The 18471-nt window shown below is 44.9% G+C and overlaps 1 protein-coding gene across 1 annotated transcript in view; it reads right to left on the bottom strand.

The window, feature by feature from the left end:
* Positions 1–6: 6 nt before the first annotated feature.
* LOC134343514 (uncharacterized) overlaps positions 7–18471 on the bottom strand; it is a 60444-nt gene continuing 41979 nt past the window's right edge. Inside the window, exons 5-6 of the mRNA XM_063042246.1 lie at positions 3312–3503; positions 7–2536 (exon numbers count right to left, since the gene is read on the bottom strand). Of these exons, the coding sequence (XP_062898316.1) occupies positions 2397–2536; positions 3312–3503 (332 nt within the window). The 3' untranslated portion in view covers positions 7–2396. The remainder of the gene's footprint in view (positions 2537–3311; positions 3504–18471) is intronic.

An 18471-nucleotide genomic window follows, 5' to 3' on the forward strand; every position in this document is an offset into this window, starting at 1 on the left:
GTAAGGAAGCGTCCTTGACTTTATTGTGTTAACAGGCATACACAGCATCATCAGACAGAGAACTCAGTATGCGTTCTTGCAGCCCGGCGGCAGGGGAGACTTGTCTAAAGTGTGCAGGAGTGTGAGCTTCAACTCTGGGGTTTGTGCAGATGGACGGACTGGTCAGTGGTCACTGAGAGTGAGGGACTGGTCAGTGGTCACTGGGAGGGATGGACTGGACAGTGGTCACTGAGAGGGGACGGACTGGTCACTGGTCACTGAGAACGAAGGATAGGACAGAGAGAGAGAGAGAGAGAGAAAGAGAAAAAAAGAGAAATAATGTGGGTGGGAGAGGTATTAATTCCAGAGTTCACAGCTATTGTTTTTATATGAATAAGGCCAGCATTGCCAGAGAGCAGAAATGTCAGTTTGGAGCAAGGGTGCCAGAGAGGAGTTACAGAGATGGGAGGGGTGTAGGGGCCGGAGAGGAATTACAGAGACGGGAGGGGTGTAGGGGCCAAAGGGAGTTACAGAGACGGGAGGGGTGTAGGGGCCGGAGAGGAATTACAGAGACGGGAGGAGTGTAGGGGCCAGAGGGAGTTACAGAGATGGGAGGGGTGTAGGGGCCAGAGAGGAGTTACAGAGACAGGAGGGGCTTAGGGGATACAGGGGGTTACAGAGATGGGAGGGGTGTAGGGGCCAGAGGGAATTACAGAGTCGGGAGGGGTGTAGGGGCCAGAGGGAGTTACAGAGACTGGGAGGGGTGTAGGGGCCAGAGGGAGTTACAGAGACTGGGAGAGGTGTAGGGGCCGGAGGGAATTACAGAGACAGGGAGAGGTGTAGGGGCCAGAGGGAATTACAGAGACGGGAGGGGTGTAGGGGCCAGAGGGAATTACAGAGATGGGAGGGGTGTAGGGGCCAGAGGGAATTACAGAGATGGGAGGGGTGTAGGGGCCAGAGGGAATTACAGAGACTGGGAGGGGTGTAGGGACCAGAGGGAGTTACAGAGACTGGGAGAGGTGTAGGGGCCGGAGGGAATTACAGAGACAGGGAGAGGTGTAGGGGCCAGAGGGAATTACAGAGATGGGAGGGGTGTAGGGGCCAGAGGGAATTACAGAGATAGGGAGGGATGTAGGGGCCAGAGGGAGTTACAGAGATGGGAGGGGTGTAGGGGCCAGAGGGGATTACAGAGACAGGGAGAGGTGTAGGGGCCAGAGGGAATTACAGAGACTGGAAGGGTTTACAGGGAGGTGAGAGGACCTGGCAGATGTGAGGCAGAGCATTACGATCCCTGACTATAGCTGACTGGGGTGAAGGAGCATCTATGTTACTGAGACATCCTGAGATAATGAAGCCTGTTTTCAGACATCTGAGATGGTGGAGGTCTCGGTTGAAGTTGGAACGTGCAGAGGGTGTGGCTAATGCTGAGGTCTGACCTATAATCTATGGGGATGTCCAGCCTGTCGGTGGGGAGTGGGGGGGGTGGTCTGGACAGGTTCTCTGTGTCACGGACAGAGCCAGGGTTGGGTGGTACCGACCCAGACTCAACCACTGAAGACTGTAGTGGAGATTGTGTTGTACCTGCCGGTCTCCAGTGGTGAGAGGCGGAGCGGGAGGGTGTTACTGATGGGCATCAATGGGAGATGTGAAGTAGTTCGTTACACGCAGAGGGTGTGTGCATCGAGCATAGCCTTTGCCCTAGGCACCAGAAAAGGTTGTCGGCTACAGCAGCGACCCCGGGCGGGATGTTGTCCAGCCGATGAGAAGGTGCAGGTTGGGTGAGATCTACTGGCAACTCGTCCAGTCAATAGGCCGAATGGCCTTCGGCTGTTTGGGTCTGTCACCATGGCAGGCAGTTATCGCAGAGTCTCCTGTGTGTTCCCGGCTCGGATTAGGGTGATGCTATCACAGCTCACAGTTCAATTCCATCGTCAGCTGTACAACCTCCCAATGGAGCTGCTCCGGCTTCCTCCCACAGTCCACAACAGATCAATCAGTAGGGTTGCTGGGCAGTATGGCACATTGTGCTGGAAGGGCCCAGCAGACACACAGAATCAAACTGCCCCGGAGCCTGGTACAGACTGGCACCTAGTTCAGGAGTTATATACACTCAATATTTTCCAATATATTCTGGGAGTTTGTTACACGAGGGAAGTCAATCCAGGTGTTCAGCAGGTGCATACCTACTCAGAAGTGCATTACAGGCTGGGATTCAATTGAGGGGTTTGGGAGGGGTCTTATGTAAAGAACGACCAATCTAGTCTGGAATCTAGTCATAGGGTCAGGAAATTTATATGTACAGGGTGACAGCAGTCCGGGAGTGAGCAGGAAGCTGGAATTAAATCCGGAGCCTTGGGGATTTGGTTTTTAACAGAGAACATCAGAAGCCTGGGCGTGAGCAGGTGATTGCCTCCTGCTTAGGTCTTGGCTTCTCCTTGCAGGGAGACCTCTTCCATCGGAGCTGAGAAGGTCACCGTAGGCTCACTGCCAGCCGTTGGCTTCTGGAGGGTGTTATAGGTGTCGTCCTTGTCCTTCACCAGGGGCTGATACGTCAGATCTGAGGGATGCAGAGGTGAATGTGAGCAAAACTCACATAGGCACAGTCTGCTTCAGGACAGGACAAGAGAACTTTGTGTACAGCCTGTGCCCACTGACTGGTCTCCCAATGTCCCCACACTCTTGCCCCCAGAGAGCAGTGAATGTCGGGCTTTACATTCCCCTTCATACACGAGCATCATGGCACTGGATTTCTTAGGGTTATCCTTGGCTAATGTGAAAATAATCTGCTCTCTGTCCTATCTCTAAATTCCACACCACTGTACACCTTCCTTTACAATTCCATGACAACCTTTAAATTCATTAGTGCCACCCCTCACCCAGAATCGGCCTCCCTGTCTGGAATATGCTTTCGCTGAAATTTACAAAGTATCCCGTTAAAATTTTCATTCTCTCATTCTCTCTCTCTCTCTTTCTCTCTCTATTTTCCTCTCTCTCTCTCCCTCCCTCCCTCTCTCTCCCTCTCTATCTGTCTCTCTGTCTCTCTTGCTCTCTCTCTCTCTCCCTATATACCTCCACATTCATCTCTCTCTCTAGCTTTCACTCTTGCTCTCTCCTGCTCCCTCTGTCTCTATATACCTTTTGATAGCTCTCTCTTTCCCAATCCCTTTCTCAGAGCAGGTACTTTGTTAGATATCTCTGTCTCTATCTTTACATCTTTCTCTTATATCTCCGTCCCTCGATCAAGTATTTAATCTCTCTCTCTATGCTGCCCTTCACTCTGTGTCAATGTGCCTCTCTGTGTGCCCAGCCCTGACTCCAGGTTCACGTGCTACCTTGGGCCAGTGCTGTGGCTGCTGCTGGCGTGAGCCTACTGTAGTCCTCGTTCTTCTCTGCTTCCTGCAGGGTCTGGTAGGTGGGATTGGGAGTCTGCTTAGCTTGGCTCGGCCCAGGCTTCTCTCCCTCTTGCTGTGGGCTGTCTTCAGCACCAAGGTCAGACATTCCCACATGCGAGTAGATTCCTTCCTCTGTAACCATGGAAAGAAAAGACAGGGATGGATCGGGAGGTGGTAACTCAGGATACACATCTTGTTTCCCTGGTCCTTCAATCTTTTAACCTACTCTGAGAGCAATCTAAACCCCTCCCTCACAGCCCTGCATTATCCAATGATCCGCGTGCCTAACTGTCTCATAAATATTCCAAATGTATCTGCCTCTACCACAGCCCCCACCATTGCAATCCACACACCCACCACTCTCTGTGTAAAAAAAACTACCTCTGCCATCCCCCTAAACTTTCCTCCATTCACCCAAAAATTATAACCCCTTTTCTGCTCTGGGAGAGAATTCAAAATTCAAGGTAAATTTATTATCAAAGTACATACATGTCACCAAATACAACAGTGAGATTCATTTTCTTGCAGGCATTCACAGTAGAACAATGAAACAAAATCGGATCAGTGAAAAACCCCGCAGAAACAGGTTGACAAGCAACTAATGTGCAAACGAGGACCAACTGAGAAAATGCAAATACAAATATAAATAAATAAATAGATAGAACATAGAACATAGGATAGTACAGCAAAGTACAGGCCCTTCAGCCCACAATGTTGTGCTGATCCTCAAACCCTGCCTCCCATATAAGCCCCCACCTTAAATTCCTCCATATACCTGTCTAGTAGTCTCTTAAATATCACCAGTGTATCTGCCTCCACCACTGACTCAGGCAGTGCATTCCACACACCAACCACTCTCTGAGTAAAAAACCTTCCTCCAATATCCCCCTTGAACTTCCCACCCCTTACCTTAAAGCCATGTCCTCTTGTATTGAGCAGTGGTGCCCTGGGGAAGAGGCGCTGGCTATCCACTCTATCTATTCCTCTTATCTTGTACACCTCTAACATGTCTCCTCTCATCCTCCTTCTCTCCAAAGAGTAAAGCCCTAGCTCCCTTAATCTCTGATCATAATGCATACTTTCTAAACCAGGCAGCATCCTGGTAAATCTCCTCTGTACCCTTTCCAATGCTTCCACATCCTTCCTATAGTGAGGTGACCAGAACTGGACACAGTTCTCCAAGTGTGGCCTAACCAGAGTTTTATAGAGCTGCATCATTACATCGCGACTCTTATACTCTATCCCTTGACTTATGAAAGCTAACACCCCATAAGCTTTCTTAACTACCCTATCCACCTGTGAGGCAACTTTCAGGGATCTGTGGACATGTACCCCGGGATCCCTCTGCTCCTCCACACTACCAAGTATTCTGCCATTTACTTTGTACTCTGCCTCGGAGTTTGTCCTTCCAAAGTGTACCACCTCACACTTCTCCGGGTTGAACTCCATCTGCCACTTCTCAGCCCACTTCTGCATCCTATCAATGTCTCTCTGCAATCTTTGACAATCCTCTACACTATCTGCAACACCACCAACCTTTGTGTTATCTGCAAACTTGCCAACCCACCCTTCTACCCCCACATCCAGGTTGTTAATAAAAATCACGAAAAGTAGAGGTCCCAGAACAGATCCTTCTGGGACATCACTAGTCACAATCCTCCAATCTGAATGTACTCCCTCCACCACGACCCTCTGCCTTCTGCAGACAAGCCAATTCTGAATCCACCGGGCCAAACTTCCCTGGGTCTCATGCCTTCTAACTTTCTGAATAAGCCTACCATGTAGAACCTTGTCAAATGCCTTACTAAAATCCATATCGATCACATCCACTGCACTACCCTCATCTATATGCCTGGTCACCTCCTCAAAGAACTCTATCAGGCTTGTTAGACACGATCTGCCCTTCACAAAGCCATGCTGACTGTCCCTGAGCAGACCATGATTCTCTAAATGCCTGTAGATCCTATCTCTAAGAATCTTTTCCAACAGCTTTCCCACCACAGACGTAAGGCTCACTGGTCTATAATTACCCGGACTATCCCTACTACCTTTTTTGAACAAGGAAACAACATTCACCTCCCTCCAATCCTCCGGTATCATTCCTGTGGACAACGAGGACATAAAGACCCTAGCCAGAGGCTCAGCAATCTCTTCTCTCGCCTTGTGGAGCAGCCTGGGGAATATTCCGTTAGGCCCCGGGGACTTATCTGTCCTAATGTATTTTAACAACTCCAACACCTCCTCTCCCTTAATATCAACATGCTCCAGAACATCAGCCTCACTCATATTGTCCTCACCATCATCAAGTTCCCTCTCATTGGTGAATACCGAAGAGAAATATTCATTAAGGACCTCGCTCACTTCCAAAGACTCCAGGCACATCTTCCCACCTTTATCTCTAATCCCCAATTAAAAATTTTCCTGTCCTCTTTGATTCTATCCTTTTCCATGATAATTATAAAGGCCAGGGAGCGGTGGTTACTGTCCCCCAGATGCTCACCCACTGAGAGATCTGTGACCTGACCCGGTTCATGACCGGTTCAGTACTAGATCTAGTATGGCATTCCCCCTGGTCGGCCTGTCCACATACTGTGACAGGAATCCATCCTGGACACACTTAACAAACTCTGCCCCATCTAAACCCTTGGAGCTAATCAGGTGCCAATCAATATTAGGGAAGTTAAAGTCACCCATGATAACAACCCTGTTATTTTTGCACCTTTCCAAAATCTGCCTCCCAATCTGCTCCTCTGTATCTCTGCTGCTACCAGGGGGCCTATCGAATACCCCCAATAGAGTAACTGCTCCCTTCCTGTTCCTGACTTCCACCCATATTGACTCAAAAGAGGATCCTGCTACATTACCCACCCTTTCTGTATCTGTAATAGTATCCCTGACCAGTAATGCCACCCCTCCTCCCCATTTTCTGCCCTCTCTATCCCTTTTAAAGCACTGAAATCCAGGAATATTGAGAATCCATTCCTGCCCTGGTGCCAGCCAAGTCTCTGTAATGGCCACTACATCATAATTCCATGTATGTATCCAAGCTCTCAGTTCATCACCTTTGTTCCTGATGCTTCTTGCATTGAGGTACACACATTTCAGCCCTTCTACCTTACTGTCTTTACACCATTTATTCTGCTTCTCTTTCCTCAAAGCCTCTCTGTATGTTAGATCTGGCTTTACTCCATGCACTTCTTTCACTGCTCTATCGCTCTGGGCCCCATCCCCCTCGCAAATTAGTTTAAACCCTCCCGAACCATGCTAGCAAACCTACCTGCAAGGATATTGCTCCCCCTCGAGTTCAGGTGCAACCCATCCAATCCGTACAGGTCCCACCTTCCCCAGTAGAGATCCCAATGATCTAAAAATCTAAAAACCTGCTCCCTGCACCAACTCCTCAGCTACGCATGATTCCCGAAACTCACACTTCAGGACCTCATCCCTCTTCCTGCCTATGTTGTTGGTCCCAACATGTATCACGACTTCTGGTTGCTTTCCCTCTCGTACCAGGATGTCGTGCACCCGGTCAGAGACATCCCGGGCCCTGGCACTCAGGAGGCAAGAAACCATGCGGGTGTCCTTCTCACGTCCACAAAATCTCCTGTCTGCACCCCCGACTATAGAGTCTCCAATGACGACAGCTCTCCTCTTCTCCGTCCCACCCTTCTGCACTACAGGGTTAGACTCAGTGCTGGAGGCCCTGCCACCGTGGCTCACACCTGGTCGGTCGTCCCCGCCAACAGTATCCAGGACAGTAAACTTATTATTCAGGGGAATGGCTACAGGGGTGCTCTGCACTACCCGTCTGCTCACCTTCGCTTTCCCCCCTCCGACTGTCACCCAATGACCTGCTTCCGACAGCCTAGGTGTGACTACCTCCCTGTAGCTCTCATCTATGACTGCCTCATTCTCCCTTATGAGTGGAAGGTCATCCAGCTGCTGCTCCAGATTCCTTACACGGTCTTCCAGATCGCCCAGCTGTATGCACTTCTGGCAAATGTGACTCTGCGGGAGAGGGGAGTTCCCCTAAGACTGCCACATCTCACATGAGAGGCACATCACCATCTCAGGAGGCATTGTAAAGACTAACTGCGAGCAAGCTTGTCCTCCGCCTCTTCTCCTCAAAGCTCCACTCCTTCACTGGCCCATTCTATGGAGATAGATAGATACATGGATAGATGGATGGACACATGGTTAGATAGATAGATACATGGATAGATACATACATACATAAATGCCAAGGGCATGAGTTATGGAGTCCAGGAAACTGTCCATAGGTTGTGGAATCAGTTTAGAGTTGAAATAAATAAAGTTATCCACAATCCACACCAATTCAGGAACCTGATGTTTAAAGGGTAATAACTATTCCTGAACCCGGTGGTGTGGGACCAAAGACACCTTCCTGTGCCTCTTGCCTGATGGTAGTAGCAAGAAGAGAGCATGGCCTGTGTGGCATGGCATGGCCTGAATGTCTCTGGTTATCCACTCAATCTACGCCTCTGATCACCTCCTACACCTTAACCAAGATACTTCGTGCTGTGATATCATTTTGCTACTGCGCTGTCCACCTCAAAGCCTTCTTCTCCTCCATAGGAAAGAAAGTTGCTCGTCATCTTAGTAGGAAATGGGCAACCTCTTGTACTTAAACAGTGGTGCTCTTGTTATAACCATATAACATATTACAATTACAGCATGGAAACAGGCCATCTTGGCACTTCTAGACTGTGCCGAACTCTTACTCTCACATAGTCCCACCGACCTGCGCTCAGCCCATAACCCTCCATTCCTTTCCTGTCCATATATCTATCCAATTTAACTTTAACAACAACATCGATCCTGCCTCAACCACTTCTGCTGGAAGCTCGTTCCACACAGTTACCACTCTCTGAGTAAAGAAGTTCTCCCTCATGTTACCCCTAAACTATTGCCCTTTAACTATCAACTCATGTCTTCTTGTTTGAATCCCCCCCACTCTCAATGGAAAAAGCCTATCCATGTCAACTCTATCAATCCCCCTCATAATTTTAAATACCTCTATCAAGTCCCCCCTCAACCTTCTATGTTCCAAAGAATAAAGACCCAACTTGTTCAATCTTTCTCTGTAACTTAGGTGATGAAACCCAGGTAACATCCAAGTAAATCTTCTCTGTACTCTCTCTATTATATTGACATCTTTCCTATAATTTGGTGACCAAAACTGTACACAATACTCCAAATTTGGCCTCACCAATGCCCTGTACAATTTCAACATTACATCCCAACTCCTGTACTCAATGTTCTGATTAATAAAGGCCAGCATACCAAAAGCTTTCTTCACCACCCTATCCACATGAGATTCCACCTTCAGGGAACTATGCACCATTATTCCTAGTTCCCTCTGTTCTACAGCATCCTTTAATGCCCGACCATTTACCATGTATGTCCTATTTTGATTAGCCCTACCAAAATGTAGCACCTCACATTTTTCATCATTAAATTCCATCTGCCATCTTTCAGCCCACTCTTCTAACTGGCCTAAATCTCTCTGCAAGCTTTGAAAACCTACTTCATTATCCACAACACCACCTATCTTAGTATCATCTGCGCACTCACTCATCCAATTTACCACCCCATCATCCAGATCATTAATGTATACGACAAATAACGTTGGACCTAGTACAGATCCCTGAGGCACACCACTAGACACCGGTCTCCAATCTGACAAACAGTTATCCACCACTACTCTCTGGCGTCTCCCATCCAGCCACTGCTGAATCCATTTTACTACTTTAATATTAATACCTAACGATTGAACCTTCCTAACTAATCTTCCGTGTGGGACCTTGTCAAAGGCCTTACTGAAGTCCATATAGACAACATCCACCACTTTACCCTCGTCAACTTTCCTAGTAACCTCTTCAAAAAATTCAATAAGATTTGTCAAACATGACCTTCCGCGCACAAATCCAAGTTGACTGTTCCTAATCAGACCCTGTCTATCCAGATAATTATATATACCATCTCTAAGAATACTTTCTATCACTTTACCCACCACTGATGTCTAGGTTTACTCTTAGAACCCTTTTTAAACAATGGAACAACATGAGCAATACGCCAATCCTCTGGCACCATCCCTGTTTCTGATGACATTTGAAATATTTCTGTCAGAGCCTCTGCTATTTCCACACTAACTTAACATAGACATAGAAAATAGGTGCAGGAGTAGGCCATTCGGCCCTTTGAGCCTGCACCGCCATTTATTATGATCATGGCTGATCCTCCAACTCAGAACCCCGCCCCAGCCTTCCCTCCATACCCTCTGACCACCGTAGCCACAAGGGCCATATCTAACTCCCTCTTAAATATAGCCAATGAACTGGCCTCAACTGTTTCCTGTGGCAGAGAATTCCACAGATTCACCACTCCCTGTGTGAAGAAGTTTTTCCTAATCTCGGTCCTAAAAGGCTTCCCCTCTATCCTCAAACTGTGACCCCTCGTTCTGGACTTCCCCAACATCGGGAACAATCTTCCTGCATCTAGCCTGTCCAATCCCTTTAGGATCTTCCCTCAAGGTCCTAGGGAATATCCTGTCAGGACCCACAGACTTATCCACTTTTATATTCCTTAAAAGCTCCAGTACTTCCTCTTCTTTAATCATCATAGTTTCCATAACTTCCCTACCTGTTTCCCTTACCTTACACACTTCAATATTCTTCTCCTTAGTGAATACTGAAGAAAAGAAATTGTTCAGAATCTTCCCCATCTCTTTTGGCTCCACACATAGCTGTCCACTCTGATTCTCTAAGGGACCAATTTTATCCCTCACTATCCTTTTGCTATTAATATAGTGGTAGAAACCCTTGGGACTTATTTTCACCTTACTTGCCAAAGCAACCTCATATCTTCTTTTAGCTTTTCTAATTTCTTTCTAAGATTCTTTTTACATTCTTTATATTTCTCAAGCACCTTATTTACTCCATGCTGCCTATATTTATTGTAGATATCTCTCTTTTTCCGAACCAAGTTTCCAATATCCCTTGAAAACCATGGCTCTCTCAAACTTTTAACCTTTCCTTTCAACCTAATTGGAACATAAAGATCCTGTACGCTTAAAATTTCACATTTAATTGACATCCCTTGGACCTTGAAGGAGACTAGTGTTGAAATTGCAGGGGCCCTGGCAGAAATATTTAAAATGTCGCTGTCTACAGGTGAGGTGCCGGAGGATTGGAGAGTGGCTCATGTTGTTCCGTTGTTTAAAAAAGGATCGAAAAGTAATCCAGGAAATTAGAGGCCAGTAAGTTTAACGTCGGTAGTAGGTAAGTTATTGGAGGGAGTAATAAGAGACAGAATCTATAAGCATTTGGATAGACAGGGACTTATTAGGGAGAGTCAACATGGCTTTGTGTGTGGTAGGTCATGTTTGACCAATCTATTGGAGTTTTTCAAGGAGGTTACCAGGAAAGTGGATGAAGGGAAGGCAGTGGATATTGTCTACATGGACTTCAGTAAGGCCTTTGACAAGGTCCCGCATGGGAGGTTAGTTAGGAAAATTCAGTCGCTAGGTGTACATGGAGAGGTGGTAAATTGGATTAGACATTGGCTCAATGGAAGAAGCCAGAGAGTGGTAGTAGAGAATTGCTTCTCCGAGTGGAGGCCTGTGACTAGTGGTGTGCCACAGGGATCAGTGCTGGGTCCATTGTTATTTGTCATCTATATCAATGATAACGTGGTAAATTGGATCAGCAAACTTGATGATACAAAGATTGGAGGTGTAGTAGACAGTGAGGACGGTTTTCAGAGCCTGCAGAGGGACTTGGACCAACTGGGAAAATGGGCTGAAAAATGGCAGATGGAGTTTAATACAGACAAATGTGAGGTATTGCACGTTGGAAGGACAAACCAAGGTAGAACATACAGGGTTAATGGTAAGGCACTGAGGAGTGCAGTGGAACAGAGGGATCTGGGAATGCAGGTACAAAATTCCCTAAAAGTGGCGTCACAGGTAGATAGGGTCGTAAAGAGAGCTTTTGGTACATTGGCCTTTATTAATCAAAGTATTGAGTCTAAGAGCTGGAATGTTATGATGAGGTTGTATAAGGCATTGGTGAGGCCCAATCTGGAGTATTGTGTTCAGTTTTGGTTACCAAATTACAGGAAGGATATAAATAAGGTTGAAAGAGTGCAGAGAAGGTTTACAAGGATGTTGCCAGGACTTGAGAAACTCAGTTACAGAGAAAGGTTGAATAGGTTAGGACTTTATTCCCTGGAGTGTAGAAGAATGAGGGGATATAAAATGATAGAGATATATAAAATTATGATGGGTATAGATAGAGTGAATGCAAGCAGGCTTTTTCCACTGAGGCAAGGGGAGAAAAAAAACCAGAGGACATGGGTTAAGGGTGAGGGGGGAAAAGTTTAAAGGGAACATTAGGGGGGGCTTCTTCACACAGAGAGTGGTGGGAGTGTGGAATGAGCTGCCAGATGAGGTGGTAAATGCGGGTTCTTTTTTAACATTTAAGAATAAATTGGACAGATACATGGATGGGAGGTGTATGGAGGGATATGGTCCGTGTGCAGGTCAGTGGGACTAGGCAGAAAATGGTTTGGCACAGCCAAGAAGGGCCAAAAGGCCTGTTTCTGTGCTGTAGTTTCTATGGTTTCTATCCATTTCTGTATTACATTCCTCCCATAAAACAAATTGTCCCAATCCACTCCTTCTAAATCCTTTCTCATCTCTTCAAAGTTAACCTTTCTCCAATTAAAAATTCTCAACCCGAGGTCCAGCCCTATCCTTCTTCATAATTATATTGAAACTAATAGCATTGGTTCTTGTTGTTTTTTTAAACAGTGGTGCTCTGGTTCTTGTGTTTTTTAATCAGTGGTGCTCTGGTTCTTGTTGTTTTTAAACAGTGGTGCTCTGGTTTTGTTTTTTTAAACAGTGGTGCTCTGCTTCTTGGTTTTTTAAACAGTGGTGCTCTGGTTCTTGTTGTTTTTTTTTTAAAACAGTGGTGCTCTGGTTCTTGTTTTTTTTAAACAGCGGTGCTCTGGTTCTTGTGTTTTTTTAAACAGTGGTGCTCTGGTTCTTGTTTTTTTAAACAGCGGTGCTCTGGTTCTTGTTGTTTTTTTTAAACAGCGGTGCTCTGGTTCTTGTGTTTTTTTTTAAACAGTGGTGCTCTGGTTCTTGTTTTTTTTAAACAGTGGTGCTCTGGTTCTTGTGTTTTTTTTAAACAGTGGTGCTCTGGTTCTTGTGTTTTTTTAAACAGTGGTGCTCTGGTTCTTGTGTTTTTTTAAACAGTGGTGCTCTGGTTCTTGTTTTTTTTAAACAGCGGTGCTCTGATTCTTGTTGTTTTTAAACAGCGGTGCTCTGGTTCTTGTTTTTTTTAAACAGTGGTGCTCTGGTTCTTGTTTTTAAACAGTGGTGCTCTGGATCTCTATTTTCCTGCAGATTAACCGCCCGGGGAAAGAAACTTCTAACTTTTAAAATTTTGTGTGAAGTTTTTCTTTCCATAGCAGTTCCAGTGGGAGCTTTCAGAAAAAGCAGTTTGCAAGAAGGGTAGTGTCTCGAGATTACACTAATTTTTCTTCAGTCCCTTCTCACCCTTGTAAACAGCAGCAGAATTAACTCTTCCAACTCTTCCTATGCTACATCAACAACTGTACTGGGGCTGTTCCTGCACCTATGCTGAGTTTGCGTTTTCATCAACTTTGCCTCTAACTTCCACCCTGCCCTCAAATTTACCTGGTCTATTTCTGACAACTCTCTCCCCTTTCTCGATCTCACTGTCTCTGTCTCTGGCACTTGTAAAAATGCCATTCCCTTCTCTCAGTCACATCTCCGCCACATCTGCCTGAGAGAGTGAGAATGTGTGTGGATACAATAAAATGCCATTCCCTTCTCTCAGTCACATCTCCACCACATCTGCCTGAGAGAGTGAGAATGTGTGTGGATACAATAAAATGCCATTCTCTCAGTCACATCTCCGCCACATCTGCCTGAGAGAGTGAGAATGTGTGTGGATACAATAAAATGCCATTCCCTTCTCTCAGTCACATCTCCACCACATCTGCTCTCATGTTGAGGCTTTTCATTCCAGGAATCTGAGATGTCCTCCTTTGAAGAAAAAGGTTTCCCTTCCTCCACCATCAGAAGGATATTGAATTGTTTAAGGTAAAGGAAACAAGAAGGCTAGTTAGGGAAAGTATGCTGATTAAAGAAGTGGAAGTCCTTGCGCTTTTAAGGAATATAAAAGTGGATAAGTCTCCACGTCCGGACAAGATATTCCCTAGGACCTTGAGGGAAGTTAGTGTGGAAATAGCAGGGGCTCTGACAGAAATATTTCAAAAGTCATTAGAAATGGGGATGTCGCCGGGGGATTGGCGTATTGCTCATGTGGTTTCATTGTTTAAAAAGGGTTCTAAGAGTAAACCTAGCAATTATCGGCCTGTGAGTTTGACGTCAGTCCTGTGAGTTTGACGTCAGTGGTGGGTAAATTGATGGAAGGTATTCTTAGAGATGGTATTTATAATTATCTGGATAGACAGGGTCTGATTAGCAACAGTCAACATGGATTTGTGCGTGGAAGGTCATGTTTGACAAATCTTATTGAATTTTTTGAAGAGGCTATTAGGAAAGTTGACGAGGGTAAAGCGGTGGATGTTGTCTATATGGACTTCAGTAAGGCCTTTGAAAAGGTTCCACATGGAAGGTTAGTTAGGAAGGTTCAATCGTTAGGCATTAATATCGAAGTAGTAAAATGGATTCAGCAGTGGCTAGATGGGAGACGCCAGAGAGTAGTGGTGGATAACTGTGTGTCAGATTGGAGGCCGGTGTCTAGTGGTGTGCCTCATGGATCTGTACTAGGTGCAAAGTTGTTTGTCATATATATTAATGATCTAGATGATGGGGTGGTAAATTGGATTAGTAAGTATGCAGATGATACTAAGATAGGTGGTGTTGTGGATAATGAAGTAGGTTTTCAAAGCTTGCAGAGAGATTTAGGCCAGTTAGAAGAGTGGGCTGAAAGATGGCAGATGGAGTTTAATGCTGATAAGTGTGAGGTGTTACATTTTGGTAGGGCTAATCAAAATAGGACATACATGGTAAATGGTAGGGCATTGAAGAATGCAGTAGAACAGAGGGATCTAGGAATAATGGTGCATAGTTCCCTGAAGGTGGAATCTCATGTGGATAGGGTGGTGAAGAAAGCTTTTGGTATGCTGGTCTTTATTATCAGAGCATTGAGTATAGGAGTTGGGATGTAATGTTAAAATTGTATATGGCATTGGTGAGGCCAAATTTGGAGTATTTTGTCCATTTATGGTCACCGAATTAAAGGAAAGATGTCAATAAAATCGAGAGAGTACAGTGCAGATTTACTAAAATGTTGCCTGGGCTTCATCTCCTAAGTTACAGAGAAAGGTTGAACAAGTTAGGTCTTTATTCTTTGGAGCGTAGAAGGTTCAGCGGGGACTTGATAGAGGTATTTAAAATTATGAGGGGGATAGATAGAGTTGACGTGGATGGGCTTTTTCCATTGAGAGTAGGGGAGATTTAAACAAGAGGACATGAATTGAGAGTTAAAGGGCAAACGTTTAGAGGTAACATGAGGGGGAACTTCTTTACTCAGAGAGTGGTAGCTGTGTGGAACGAGCTTCCAGAAGAAGTGGTTGAGACAGGTTTGATGTTGTCATTTAAAGTTAAACTGGACAGCTATATGGACAGGAAAGGAATGGAGGGTTATGGGCTGAGTGCAGGTCGGTGGGACGAGGTGAGAGTAAGAGTTTGACATGGACTAGATGGGCCAAGATGGCCTGGTTCCGTGCTGTAATTGTTATATGGTTATATCAATGCTGCCCTCAACCACAGATTTTCCATTTTGCACACGTTTGTCCTCAGCCCATCCTCCCACTGCCACACCAGGGATTGGGTTCGTCTTGTCCTCTCCTACCACCTCGTCCAGCACATAATTCTCCATAACTTCTGCCATCTCCAAAGGGATCCCACCACCGAGCGCATCTTTCCACTTTTTGTAGGGATCCCTTGTCCACTTGTCCCCCTACACTCAACTCCACTCTGCCTCAGAACACAGGGTTGTCCATTTAGAACAGAGAGGAGGAAGAATTTCTTTAGCCAGAGGGCAGTCTGTTGTTATTTTTATTTCAGTAATATTTGAGTAATATTGTAGCTATAATGTCATTCTTTGTTGTTTACATAATTTATTATGGGTTATATGTAAAAGTATGAGAATGACATACGTCATCATGCCACTGCATCATATATACGCACCTCACTAAAAGTAAAAATGAAGAGGGTACACATGACCTGCAGATCATGCTTTCCCTTCAATTTGTTTTATGCTTTGGAGTTACAAAACATAACAGCGGTGACCAGTAAATTTTAAAACAAACCCAAGGCAACTACCTAACTTTGATGTGCAGCGCGTTTTTTCTTTGCAGGAGGAGAGAGATTGTTGAGTTAGAAAAAAGTGAAACATTAGTCTCTTCGGAAAAGGAGAGAGACGGTTGAGTTAAAATAAAGAATGAAAATGGAAAAAAATTAATGAGTTCACAAATAGTGAGTATTGGGTAAAAATAATAGTAATTTTAAAAAAGCAGAAATGGCCGTCTGCATTGGAAAGACAGACATGTTTGATTGCACAACAGATAACTGGATATTGTATACTGAACAAATTGAGCAGAATTTTGAAGCAAACGAAATAGCCAATGAGAAATGAGTGCAAGTTTTGCTGAGTGCAATTGGTGGAAGAACATACAGTTTTTGTCTGGAAGTTTAACTGCTCCAACCAAGCCAGCCAAAGTTAGTCTTGCTGGTATTGTGAAAGTAATGCAGGAACATTTAGAACAGAAACCATTGTTGCTTCAGAATACTTTAGGTTTCATAAGCGGAATTGAAGGAAGGGAAGTCTATTTTGGCTTATGTCGTTGAATTTTAAAAATTGTCTCAGCATTGTCATTTCAGTGATTGCCACCAAGAAATCATTTAGTTTGTGGAATCTTACAAAAGAGCATTAAAAATAGCTCCTAACCGAAGCACAATTCACATTTAAAAGAGAAGGTGAAGTTGCTGTTTCATGGAAACAGCAGACAGAGATACAATTGAGTTGCAAGCAGGAATGAAAATAAGCATGAGCAAAATTGCAACATCTAAACAGAAACCAGACTGACCAGACTGTTACCGTTGTGGTAGGGGATCACATACACCAGACCAATGCAGCTTTAAAGGTGAAACTTGCAGAAATACAACACACACGAAGAGCATGTCTGGCACAGGGAAGAGAAAAATATAAAAAGTCAAGTTGCAGTTTCAGAGCACTAATCTGCATGCTGATTTAAAAAATCTGATAGTGGTGAGAGTGACACAGGTGCGAGAAGCCTTGAGATTTACAATGTGAAATCTAACAATAGACAAGCAACATGGCTCACATCAGAAGCGAACGGCAAATTAATTAAAATAGAATTGGACACTGTCTCGGCTGTTTCAGTCATCCCACAAAATGAGTTTGAACGGTATTTCAAAGATATGGAACTGAAGTCTGCAGATATCCAACTAGAAGTCGTATTTGAGAAAAGATAATTCCTGTGGGAATGACACTCATCACAGTAAAATACAACCACCACCATGCCACATTGGGTTGTATGTGGTAAAAAGAGGAAGATCAGCATTGTGGGGCTGAGACAACCGCAACTTGATTGAAGATCCATCCATATGCCACATCCCCTGCAATGGAGTCAACTGAAAGCAAATTAAGGAAGGTACTGGATGATGCCACAGCAGTGTTCAAGGATGGCACTGCAAAACTCAAACATTTCAAGGGCAAAATAGCACTAAATAAAAAAGTCACACCATGTTTTACAAAGCGTGTTCGGATCCTGACGAGAGGTGATTGGTAAGTTCGTGGCCAAAGGTAGAAGGAGTCAATTTTAGAAAACCTAGCACATTTATTTTTCAATATAGTCCCCTCCTACATGTACACACTTAGTCCAGTGGTCGTGGAGCATATGGATCCCTTCTTTGTAGAAGTGGTCCACAGCAGGCGTGATGGATAAATTTGTGGTTAAGGTAGAAGAAGATGTGTTATACAGCTCTCATTCCATGCACGTGAAGTTCAACTCTTTCAGTGAAAATGCAGAAAGTTTGAAGTGTCTCCTCATCTCCTTCTACTTTAGGCCACAAACTTATCAATCACCCCTGCTGTAGACCACTTCTGGAAGTCCAAGACGCCAACCTCTACAAGGAAGGGATCGGTATGCTCCGCGACAGCTGGACTAAGTGTGTAAATGTAGGAAAAATAAATGTGCTGGGTTTTCTAAAATTGACTCCTTCTACCTTAGGCCACAAAGTTATCAATCACCCCTCATATACCATTTGTGACGAAGTAGCCAGTGAGCTAGGTTGCATGGAGGCTGTAGGAATTTGTTCCAAGCTTTAGAGGATATCTTTGCAAGCCGTTCTGGAGGGAAATTCTCCAGCAAAGCGGACTTAGCTGAGGTCTACCTACAGATGAAGAGTCCAAAGTGTTTCTCACCATAAACACTCACAAAGGGCTTTGTCGCTAAAATAGGCTGATTTTTGGTGCTCTGGCCAAAAGCTATAGACTTCTGCTACAAGTCTGCCCAGAGATTTGGTATTACCTGGATCCCATCATTGTTACTGGTAAGGATGACAAGGAACTTCTCCAAAATCTCGAGACATTGTTAAAAAGGTTTGAAGATTATGAGCTCAGCACATAACACAACAAGTGTGAATTATTTAAACCTATCATCACTTACTGTGGTCACACCATTGACGCACAAGTACTTGCACAAGTGTGTTGAGAAAATTCAAGTAGTGTGGATGCCTCTAGGCCAAAGGAAGTGTCACAGTTGCAGTCCTTTTCAGGGATCTGTTATATAACAAGTTCCAGTTAAACCTGGCTAGTTTTCTCCACCCCTTGAACTCATTACTACAGATTTGGAAGAAATGGCAATGGAAAAAACAGTGTGAGGTGGCTTTCCAAAAGGTAAAGGGAATGATGACATCAGGAATTGTATTCACACAGTGAAGCTTGTCTGTGATGTCTCACCTTACAGCATAGGTGTCATCATGCCACATGTT

This window comes from Mobula hypostoma, chromosome 3 (assembly GCF_963921235.1).
Source record: "Mobula hypostoma chromosome 3, sMobHyp1.1, whole genome shotgun sequence".
NCBI lineage: Eukaryota > Metazoa > Chordata > Chondrichthyes > Myliobatiformes > Myliobatidae > Mobula > Mobula hypostoma.